This window comes from Salvelinus alpinus, chromosome 3 (genome assembly GCF_045679555.1).
Source record: "Salvelinus alpinus chromosome 3, SLU_Salpinus.1, whole genome shotgun sequence".
NCBI classification, from domain to species: domain Eukaryota; kingdom Metazoa; phylum Chordata; class Actinopteri; order Salmoniformes; family Salmonidae; genus Salvelinus; species Salvelinus alpinus.
In genome coordinates, this window is record NC_092088.1 from 66,681,784 (window position 1) to 66,693,323 (window position 11,540).

The window sequence follows — 11,540 nt, forward strand, 5'->3', positions numbered from 1 at the left end:
TCTATTTTGGCTTTTGGGTTTGTTTACATTTTAGAACTCTAGTTGTAACTGACACTTTTCAGCTGTTGTCATACGGTTTTCTTACCACATCCTAATTGTTATCCCTGTGGAAATAATTGTGCGTACCTGAAGATACTTACCTTGGTATTGTTACTTACTTGAAGATCTGTGGATACCTGTACACACTGGAATCCTGTGGAATAAAGTAATTTGGTTTTGGAATCTGTGTTTGTTAGAGTGATGAGTGCGTCTGACGCGCATCGCTGCCCCTACATGGCATTTTGTTTTGTGTTATGTTTGTGAAGTAGAAAAACATAAACAAATGGTCAATTATGTAATCTAATAGGTTCATGGAGAAGGGGAGGCAGTATCGGTAAAGGTGTGTGTGAGGGTTTGTTTGTATATGTGTGCATGCATGCGTGTGGTTGTGTGATTTTGGCAAGTTGCATGAGAGCTCTAAAGCAGCTGTACCTTCGAGTTAAAAAACTTGAGGTAGAAACCACAATGTAGAAATTAAACTGTGTAGGTGTGTTTTTTCCTTTATGGTGTGAGAAAGCTGCGAGATGTTCTGTGTAAGTGTGATTGTGTTTATTCATCTGTGTGCATTCTCAGTACAGGAAACCTCATTGTATTTGTGTTTAAACCATAGCACTTGTTTTCTGATTACACCGTGTAAGTGTGATATTCAAAAAGCAGAGACAGAAATGTGTGTATCCAACAGACAAATGAAGGCACAAGGAGAATCAGTTCAATTTTGTAAAAATAGTGCTCTTTAATATACATTGTTGAAATATCTTAGAAATATAAATATGTGCAAAGTTCAATCTTTAATTTCTCTTCTGAAATGCTTTTAGTTTCTTGTTGTTCCAGATAGTTGGGCTTGCACTGTCTGCCAGTCTAGTGGCGAGGTCATGAGCAGTCTTTATAAAAGACAAGTACTTCTGACACACACATGTAGCTGAGCTGGTGCGACACATTAGGTTGATATGATGATAATAGATGTTAAAAATTACAAACGTTGCTCTTCTACTAACTAGGCTCCTATCAGGAAGACATGGATTTAGCTAAACACGACAGCATCATCTTCAAATGAAGGATTTGTTGTCTCTGTGGCCCAGTGTGAAAACAATCTTGCCTACTCATCCCTCATCACTCACTCACTATTACCGCTTCTCCCCCAATCATCCTTGCCTGTCCCCCCCCTCATCCAGCCTCAGCCATACTCATCTTCAGCACTCTTCCCTCACCCTTCAATCCCTCACCCTTCAATCCCCCCCGGACTACTGACTATGTTCGGCTTCAGTTTTTGTTTCTGACTGTGTCCCAAATGGCACCCAATTTTATATACAGTGCACTACTTTTGACCAGGGCTAGTGTACTTTAAAGGGAATAAGGTAGCATTTAGGACACATGTTGTTTCTGCCTGCCAGGAACTAAAATAAGATCCACTGTTAGCTTTGGGGTTGAGTGAGAGAGAGATCTATTTATTTATATAAATAAGCGAGTGAGCGGTGTTAGTGTTATCAAAAAATCTTCTCTTGTGAGTAGATGGATGGAGAGATGGGAAGAAAGACAAAGACACAGAGGCATCTCCATCACATTCTAACAGAAGAGCTACCAAAGCTGCAGTTACAGTGCCGTGAAAAAGAATTTGCCCCCTTTTTGATTCTCTATTTTTGCATATTTTTTCCAACATCGCTGTGGAGGAATTTAGGCCCACTCTTGCATGGTGAACTGATTTAACTCAATGACATTTGTGGGTTTTCATGCATAATCTGCTTGTTTCAAGTCCTGCAACAACATCTCAATTTGGATTAGGTCTGGACTTTAACTAGGCCATTCCAAAACTTAAAATGTGTTGCTTTTTAACAATTTTCATGTAGACCTGATTGTGTGTTTTGGATCATTGTCTTGCTGCATGACCCAGCTGCCTCAGGTCCTGGACCACTTGCCTTAATAGACAGAACCATGAATTCTACTCTGTATCAGAGAATTCTACAGGAGAATGTCAGGCCATCCGTCTGTGAGCTGAAGCGCAGCTGGGTCACGCACCTAGACAATGATCCAAAACAAACAATAAAGTCTACATGAAAATAGCTAAAAAGAAACAAATTTGAAGCCTTGTCAAAGTACAGACCTAATCCCAATTGAGATGTTGTGGCAGGACTTCAAACGAACAGTTCATGCTTGAAAACCCACACATTTCAATGACTTAAAGCAGTTCTGCATGCATGAGTGGGCCAAAATTCCTCCACAGCGACGTGAGAGACGGATCAACAACTACAGGAAGCATTTGGTTGCAGTCACTGCAGCTAAAGATGGCACAATCAGTTATTGAGTGTAAGGGGGCAATTACTTTCACACACAGGGGCATTGGGTGTTGCCTAACTGTGTTTATGAAATAAGTATATAATTGTGTTATTTGTTCACTCGGGTTCCCTGTATTTAATATTAGGTTTTGGTTGAAGATCTAATAACATTCAGTATCAAAAATATGCAAAAGTAGAGACAATTTGAAAGTGGGCAAATACTTTCACAGCACTGTAAGCTGTATGTACATACGTACGTGGTGTCTTGTGTATGTTTGTGAGGCTAGTGGCTGTCTTCAGCCATGATCCCCCACACCCTCCTATGAGGCAATGCTAGTTGGCATACAGCAGTGGAAATGTGTACGACACCACACACACAAACACTTTCACTCTGCTTTTGGCCCCTTCGTTTGACATACTGCTGTTCTCCAGACACTCTCATTACGCTGCTCTCCTTATCTCTCGCTTCCTTTCCCTCCCTCTCGCAGTCCATTGAGCCCATTCTACATGTCAAACAGGAGAAAAAGGGAGGAGATGAAAGCCTCTGTTGATCAATAGAAGGAGCTATACCTCAGCCACAGCAGCACAACAAACCCAAAACAACCTTCTGGCTACACTCCTAAAGCCACACACAGCACTGTGTATGTGTTTGCATGCATGTGTGGCGGGTCCACGGTCTGCATTATCGACCTATCAATCTTTTTGACTACCCAATCACAGCACCCGCTGGGAGATTGGGTCACTGGCTGAGAGGGCAACGACTTTTAACCCTACCAGTCTCGTCTTGACTCCCATCAACGGTCTGTCCAGGAGCGGAGGCGTATCAATGGTTACCTATATTAGGCTCCCCTTGGTAAGAAAGCGGTGGCATCGATCTGGAACAGCTTACCCTTTCCAAATCCTATCCTCAACCGTTAGAGGGGGAAACACCAAACCTGAACTGTGTGAGTATGTGTGTTTTTGTTTGTATGTGTGTGTTAGATGGGGGCATCGTACTCCTCCAAGAAGTTCCTGAGTGTGTGAGGGAGCTGGTGTGTGTCGGGGCTGATCGAGCCCCCGAGGTGTCCGTTCAGGGTCCTCCTACACAGGTGTTGGAGGGAGGACAGGGAGGAGTGGAGGGGTCGACGCAGCTCCAACGGAACCTTCTCTCCCCCTGAGTGGATCAGATACACACTCCCAGTCCCCGACCCCACAGTCTCTCCTTCCGGCGCAGCCGTGCCTCCCCCCGCCCTTACCCCAGCCTCCCCCTCTCCTCCTCCTGCTGCTTCTCCACCTCTTCCTTCCTTCCCCATGTAGTGTCCAATCAGTTTGAGCACACAGTCGAAGCGCGGGGGCATGTGTGTGCAGCACGAATCGGGTTGCAGGTAAAAGCTTCCCCCCTGGCTGTGGATACGGAGGTTCTTGGTCCCGCGGGCCGTCTGGACCGACAGTGTGAAGAAGTAGTGGTGGTCGGATGAGTCTCGAACCAGGAAGGTCCCGGGGGGCTGGGAGCGGAGCAGAGAGCTAGCCTCACGACCCCCCACTGCACCCCAGTAGAACCCACTCTCTTGTAGCTTACGCACCGCACACAGCACCTGAAGCAAGGAGAAGAATAGGTTACTTACTGTATATTATAAACTGGGTGGTTCGAGCTATGAATGCTGATTGGCTGAAAGCCATGGTATATCAGACTGTATACCACAGGTATGACAAAACCTTTCTTTTTACTGCTCTAATTACATTGGTTAGCAATTTATAATAGCAATAAGGCACCTCGGGGGTTTGTGGTATATGGCCAATATACCATGGCTAAGGGCTGTATCCAGGCACTCCACATTGCCTCGTGCATAAGAACAGCCCGTAGCCACGGTATATTGGTCATATACCACACCCACTCGTGCCTTATTGCTTAAAAATAGTTGATGACAATAACTACGATACATACACTGTCGTTTGACATATTCAATCTCTCCCTATCTGCTGTCCCCACTTGCTTCAAGATGTCCACCATTGTTCCTGTACCCAAGAAACTAAATTACTATCCTGGGCTTCATGGCGGGCTGCCTCCAGGAGGTGAAGGTAGGCAACACCACCACTACGCTGATCCTCAACACGGGGGCTCCACAAGGGTGTGTGCGCAACCCCCCCCCCCCCCCTCCCCTGCACTCCCGGTTCACCCATGGCAGAGTGGCCACGGACGTCTCCAACTCAATCATCAAGTTTGAACACAACAACAGTGGTGGTTCTGATTACCAACAATGTCGAGACAGCCGGCAGAGAGGTGGTGAGGCATCTGGCTGAGTGGTTACAGAAAATAACCTCTTCCTCAACATTAAAAAGACAAAGGAGCTGATCGTGGACTTCAGGAGACACCAGAGGGAGCACGCTCCCATCCACATTGACAGGTCCACTGTGGAGAAGGTGAAAAGCTTCAAGTTTCCTCAGAGTACACATCACTGACAAACTGAAATGGTCCACCCACACAGACAGTGTGGTGAAGAAGATGCAACAGCGCCTCTTCAACCTCAGGAGGCTGAAGAAATTCAGCTTGGCCCATAAGACCCTCACAAACTTTAACAGATGCACCATTCAGAGCATCCTGTCGAGCTGTATCACCGCCTGGTATGGCAACTGCACAGTCCAGATGTTGGTGAGGTCTGCCCAACGTTGGCATCACCAGGGGCACACTGCCTGCCCTCTAGGACATCTACAGCACCCGGTGTCACAGGAAGGCCACGAAGATCGTCAAGAACCTCAGCCACCTGAGCCACAGCTTGTTCACCCCGCTACCATCCAGAAGGTGAGGTCAGTATAGGTGCATCAAAGCTGGTACAGAGAGACTGAAAAACAGCTTCTCTCTCAAGGCCATCAGACTGTTAAATAGTCACCACTAGCCGGCCTCTGCCCAGTACCCTGCCCTGAACTTTAGTTACTGTCACTAGCCGGCTACCCTCCGGTTACTCAAACCTGCACCTTAGAGACTGCTGCCCTATAGACATAGAACACTGGTCACTTTAATAATGTTTACATACAATTTTTTACCCAATTCATATGTCTATAATGTATTCTAGTCAAGGCCTATCCTATTTAACTATTGCTGTACATATACTATTCTTCAGATATACTACATATTCTAACCATACTCTCTCCATAATGTCTATACATCCCATCATACACACACACAGTACATTCGAAAAGTATTCAGACCCCTTAACTTTTTCCACATTTTGTTACGTTACAGCAAGAATAAGTTCAGACATTTTTGCAAATTTAAAAAAACTGAAATAACATTTACATAAGTATTCCCGACCCTTTACCCTTTACTCAGTACTTTGTTGAAGCACATTTGACACCAATTACAGCTTCGATTCTTCTTGGGTATGACCCTACAAGCTTGGCACACCTGTATGTGGGGAGTTTCTCCCATTCTTCTCTGCAGATCCATCTCTGGAGACCTGAACAGCTATTTTCAGGTCTCTCCAGAGATGTTGATCGGGTTCAAGTCCAGGCTCTGGCTGGGCCACTCAAGGACATTGAGACTTGTCTGAAGCCACTCCTGTGTTGTCTTGGCTTTGAGCTTAGGGTCATTGTCCTATTGGAAGGTGAACCTTAGCCACCCAGTCTGAGTGCTCTGGAGCAGGTTTTCATCAAGGATCTCTCTGTACTTTGCTCCGCTCATCTTTCCCTCCATCCTGACCAGTCTCCCAGTTCCTGCCGCTGAAAAACGTAGCCACACCATGCTTCACCGTAGGGATGGTGCCAGGTTTCCTCCAGACATTATGCTTGGCATTCAGTCCAAAGAGTTCAATCTTGGTTTCATCAAATCAGAGAATCTTGTTTCTTAGAAGCCTTTTGGCAAACTCCAAGCATGCTGCCATGTGCCTTTTACTATGCTGTGCCTTGATTGTATTACTGTTGATGATATCTGGAAATGTGCATGTACATCCTGGCCCATCTACTGTTGCTAGCCCCAATTCTGACTTGTGCTCAGATATCTGCTTCACTGATTTCTGCTCTCGTAAAAGCCTGGGTTTTCTGCCGTTAACACTAGAAGCTTATTACCTCAAATGTATCAATTGAAAGTGTGGGTTCACAGCTCCAATCCAGATGTGTTGGTCATTACTGAGACGTGGTTAATTAAGGAAGTGTGTTTTGAATACTGATGTTAACCTTTCTGGTTATAACCTTTTTCGGCAAGACAGATCTTCCAAAGGTGGGGGAGTGTCAATCTTTACCAAGAATCACCTTCAGTGCTCGGTTGTCTCCACCAAGTCTGTCCCCAAACAATTTGATTTGCTGGTTTTAAGCATTCAACTTTCAAATAGCTCTTTGTTGACTGTTGCTGGGTGCTATCGTCCTCCATCAGCACTGGCCTGTACCCTACCTGCCCTAAGCGCTCTCCTGGCCCCTTACTCTAAGTCTGAATTTGTCCTGCTTGGTGACCTAAACTGGGACATGCTTAAACCACCTGACCAAGTCCTAAAGCAATGGGACTCCCTAAATCTTTCTCAGATTATTACCAATTCCACAAGGTATGACTACCATTCGGCCATCAGATTTGTCACCACTGCTCGTTATAGAACACATCACTGCACTCGACACTGCTCTGTAAACTGGTCATCTCTGTATACCCATCGCAAGACCCACTGGTTGATGCTTATTTATAAGACCCTCTTAGGCCTCACTCCCCCTTATCTGAGATATCTACTGCAACCCTCATCCTCCACATATAACACCCGTTCCGCCAGTCACATTCTGTTAAAGGTCCCCAAAGCACACACATTCCTGGGTCGCTCCTCTTTTCAATTCGCTGCAGCTAGAGACTGGAACGAGCTGCAACAAACACTCAAACTGGGCCGTTGTCTCCATCTCTTCATTCAAAGACTCAATCATGGACAATCTTACTGATAGTTGTGGCTGCTTTGTGTGATGTATTGTTGTCTCTACCTTCTTGCCCTTTGTGCTGTTGTCTGTGCCCAATAATGTTTGTACCATGTTTTGTGCTGGTACCATGTTGTTATGTTGTGTTGCTACAATGCTGGGTTGTCATGTGTTGCTGCCTTGCTATGTTGTCGTCTTATGTCTCTCTTTATGTAGTGTTGTCTCTCTTGTTGTGATAAGTGTTTTGTTCTATATATATATATATATATATATATATATATATATATATATATATATATACAGTATATATTTAAAAAATAAAAATATCCCAGGCCCCCGTCCCCGCAGGAGGCCTTTTGCCTTTTGGTAGGCCGTCATTGTAAATAAGAATTTGTTCTTAACTGACTAGCCTGGTTTAATAAAGGTTAAATAAAATAAATAATAAAATACTGAGGAGTGGCTTCCGTCTGGCCACTCTACCATAAACGTCTAATTGGTGGAGTGCTGCAGAGATGGTTGTCCTTCTGGAAGGTTCTCCCATCTCCACAGAGGAACTCTAGAGCTCTGTCAGTGACCATTGGGTTGGTGGTCACCTCCCTGACCAAGGCCCTTTTCCCCCAATTGCTCAGTTTGGCTGGGCGGCAAGCTCTAGGAAGTGTCTTGGTGGTTCCAAACTTCTTCCATTTAAGAATGATGAAGGTCACTGCTCTTAGGGACCTTTAATGCTGCAGAAATGTTTTGGTACCCTTCCCCAGATCTGTGCCTCAACACAATCCTGTCTCGGAGCTCTATGGACAATTCCTTCGACCTCATGGCTTGGTTTTTGCTCTGACATGCAACTGTGGGACCTTATATGTACAGGTGTGCGCCTTTCCAAATCATGTCCAATCAATTGAATTTACCACAGGTGGACTCCAATGAAGCTGTAGAAGCATCTCAAGGATGATCAATAGAAACAGTATGCACCTGAGCTCAATTTCGAGTCTCATAGCAAAGGAATTTCTGTTTTTCTAAAGATTCTAAAAACCTGTTTTTGCTTTGTCATTATGGGGTATTATTGTGTGTAGATTGCTGAGGAAATGGTTTTATTTAATCAATTTTAGAATAAGTCTGTAACATAACAAAATGTGGAATAAGTCAAGGGGTCTGAATACTTTCCGAAGACACTGTATATGTATCCTAATGTTTCTATATTTATTAATTTTATTTTTAACTTTTTAGATGTGTGTATTGTTAGATATTACTTCACTGCTGGAGCTAGGAACACACGCATTTCGCTACACCCGCAATAACATCTGCTAAATATGTGTATGCGACCAATAAAAGTGGATTGATTTATCAACAAGAGGAACCATATTATACTATGTTGTAAAGATAACAATTGGGCAAACCAAGAGACTGGGGGAGGAATAATGATGATGAGGCTAGCTAGTTTACCTCGAGTACATGTGGAGCTGACTGACACAGTCATGACAGTATTTAACTGACCTGTTGGTAGTGTGCATGTGAGCTGAAGGGTTTATAGCGCAGGGGGTGCACACGAGACCCATGACCTCTGGGCTCTGGGGGGGTCATGCTGCTCATGGTGGGGGGGTCGCGCCTGCTGTGGGTTACCATGGCGCCCTGACCCCCACGCTCGGCTCGTTGACCGAGGGGTGGGGGGTCCAGAGCAGGGAGGGGCGAGGGAGAGTAGGGGGCAGGAGGGAGAGAGAGAAGAAGGGATGAAGAGGGTTTGCGATGTGGGGAAAGGGTGAGGGCGTGAGGAAGGAGGGGAGGAAAGGGAGCGATGACGTGAGGGAGGAGGGGGGAGAGGGCGTGAGGAAGGTGGGGAGGAGGGGGGTGCACACACGTTTCCCAGAGCGACGACACTGAGGAGCAGTCCAAAGAGGACCTCAGAGAGACCACCCACTGCAGACAGCTGCAGAGAGAAAGGAGAGAGAGAGACAGAGCAGGGGGCAGAAATGTGTTATAATAGTGTTATCATACATTTTCTCTTGTGAACACTTCAAAGGTGTGAAGTAGTCTTTTTCCACTGATTCTATATGGAGGCCAACACATGGTGGAGTACATCTTCTGTATATAAAACACTTTCACAAAAACCTACACACCCACAAACATTCAGCTAGAGGTTTGAACCTCGATCCCTGTTGTCATTCAGGTCATTATCATCTTTGACATTAAGGTCCAAATAACTGTGTTCACACTCTCTCTCTCACACACACACACACACACACACACACACACACACACACACACACACACACACACACACACACACACACACACACACACACACACTATACGTGTACAGTGTTAAACAGCTCAGCGCAAACTCTCTTTTACCACTGGGTGGGGGGGGGAGGGGGTTCAGAAACCGGGTTATTATGAATGAGTCCAGGTTCATTCTGAATAAATAACCTGATTCCCATGCAGCCTGCTGCTTTCACCAGCAGAGCTCTATGGTTCTCCGGTTTCATGGTAAATAGGCTACCCCCAGGTGGGTGGGTCTGGCCGTCTCACTGTGCTGCTGATCAGTGCATTTGAAGCAAGATGGAATGGGCCCAGCTCCATATTGAATAGATCTCCATTCACCAAGGACCGGTGCTAGTTGTTACTTGAAGCGGCAAGAGATGCCATAACTGCCCGCTCTGCAGCTGCTAAACATGGTGTCTGTCTGAGCTGAGCTGAGGCCCCTTCCAGCCACATAATAGAAATGTGACTTACCCCCTAATTCTAAGAGCGTAGGCTGACTCGAGGAAACCTGGAGTTCCTCAAGGAGCCATTGCAGTCAATGGGTTCATATTTTCACCGTCGGTTAGTTGAGGGGTTCTTGGAACAACCTTTAATGTTTCAATATAGCAAAGGGTTAACATGAATAACATAACTAAAAGTCATGCCTCCAATCTTCTGATAGGCTGTTGCCACTACAATATATTATTGAATAGGTTCAAAATTTAACCCCTTGCATCACAAAAAGGTTACTGTTATAAGCTTTACACAGGGGTTCCTTGAAGAACCTTTTCAGAGAGGTTCCTCAAGGAACAGTTTTGACCTGAAAAAAAAGGTATGTGGCAATCTGTTGAACACCAAAAGGTTATTTGAGGCTTATTTCCTTCCAGGAGTGTACAACATAGCACTGTCTATCTCTGTGTGTCTATCTGGAATAAGGAGAATGAGTATAATACATCTCAAAAGCAAAGTCCTGTTCTGCATTGCGCCATTAAGCTGCCTGTAGTAGAGCTGGTTCCCTGTGATGTTTTGGAGGCACAAATGGCTTCCCATATCGCCGTTATGATAATCATGTTTTTGCGCAATTACAACGTCTTGCTTAACATGTGCACTGTTACACACATATGCAGTGTGCTATTTTATGCACCATTTACAGCAACAGCAGCACTCTATGCCCCGGTATGGAGCCTGTTTATTTACCTTGGAGATTGTTCCTGTACCGGGGTCCAGCGTTCCTCTCCAGGGAGAAAATATCCAAAGTCCCCGAATGTCTATGTGTTAAATCATTTATTAACTTGGTCATTAACTCTGAATAGACTGCCTCTTCTAACCGACGGAGGAGTGTATCGGTAAAGACGTCGGCGTCCCCCCTCTCTCTCTCTCTCTCTCTCTCTCTCACTCTTTCTCTCTCCAGCAAACGGAGGTAGCTGTGTTACCGCGGTCAACGAGTAGAGCGAAGGCTCCACCTCCTCAGCTCTGAGGTTCTTCCAGTAAACACACACACACGCGCGCGCGCGTTGGCAGATTGCCAATAAATAATCAGTGCGTGGCCTTTTACGGGAAGATTCCCGTAGTTATTGGCTGGTGAGTCCTCCCTTCCCATCCACTCCTCTGACAAGGTGAAACAATTAAAGCCGTTTGCTTAGACTACCCTTGATAAAAACCACAATTCAAGCCTGACGACTAGCCTACTGCACTTATAAACAAAGTGTTACACAATACACAATTTAAACTCAAGCTTCCACAGTATACTGTAGGCCCCTCAAACTCAACTCTGGAATCGACGCCAGTCACACTGCGTTTTTTCATTGTTACCGTCTAAGGGACTGATTTATATCTGGGACACCAGGTGGGTGCAACTAATTATCATGTAGAACAGAAAAACAGCAGGCTCCGGACCTCGTATGGTAAGTTGTATAGCCTGTCCCTTCTGTTGGGTATAATGTACTCCAAAAATCAAATCCAAATCAATACAACCGGTGTATACCTTTTATTTCATTTATTTATTTTACCTTTATTTAACTAGGCAAGTCAGTTAAGAACAAATTCTTATTTACAATAACGGACTACACCGGTCAAACCCCGGACGACGCTGGGCCAATTGTGCACCGCTCTATGGGACTCCCAATCACGACCGGTTGT

The 11,540-nt window shown here is 45.2% G+C and overlaps 1 protein-coding gene across 2 annotated transcripts; it reads right to left on the reverse strand.

Moving 5' to 3' along the window:
* Positions 1–747: 747 nt before the first annotated feature.
* On the reverse strand, positions 748–10,826 carry LOC139571181 (suppressor of cytokine signaling 3-like). Of its 2 annotated transcripts, XM_071393799.1 has the most exons (4): positions 10,599–10,826; positions 9,894–10,009; positions 8,658–9,087; positions 748–3,883 (listed from the first exon to the last, which is right to left on the reverse strand). In XM_071393799.1, exons 3-4 carry the CDS (start codon positions 8,784–8,786, stop codon positions 3,287–3,289), a joined length of 726 nt encoding a protein of 241 aa, XP_071249900.1. In that variant the 5' UTR covers positions 8,787–9,087; positions 9,894–10,009; positions 10,599–10,826; the 3' UTR covers positions 748–3,286. The 2 variants fall into 2 exon arrangements, with proteins under 2 accessions (XP_071249900.1, XP_071249899.1); XM_071393798.1 differs by lacking the exon at positions 9,894–10,009.
* Positions 10,827–11,540: the final 714 nt, after the last annotated feature.

Excerpts from the sequence above, each read along its gene's own strand:
- LOC139571181 (XM_071393798.1), bottom strand. The coding sequence starts at position 8,786 with ATGGTAACCCACAGCAGGCGCGACCCCCCCACCATGAGCAGCATGACC. Across the intron at positions 3,884-8,657 it reads CACATGCACACTACCAACAG|GTGCTGTGTGCGGTGCGTAA; the intron begins GTCAGTTAAATA and ends TCCTTGCTTCAG.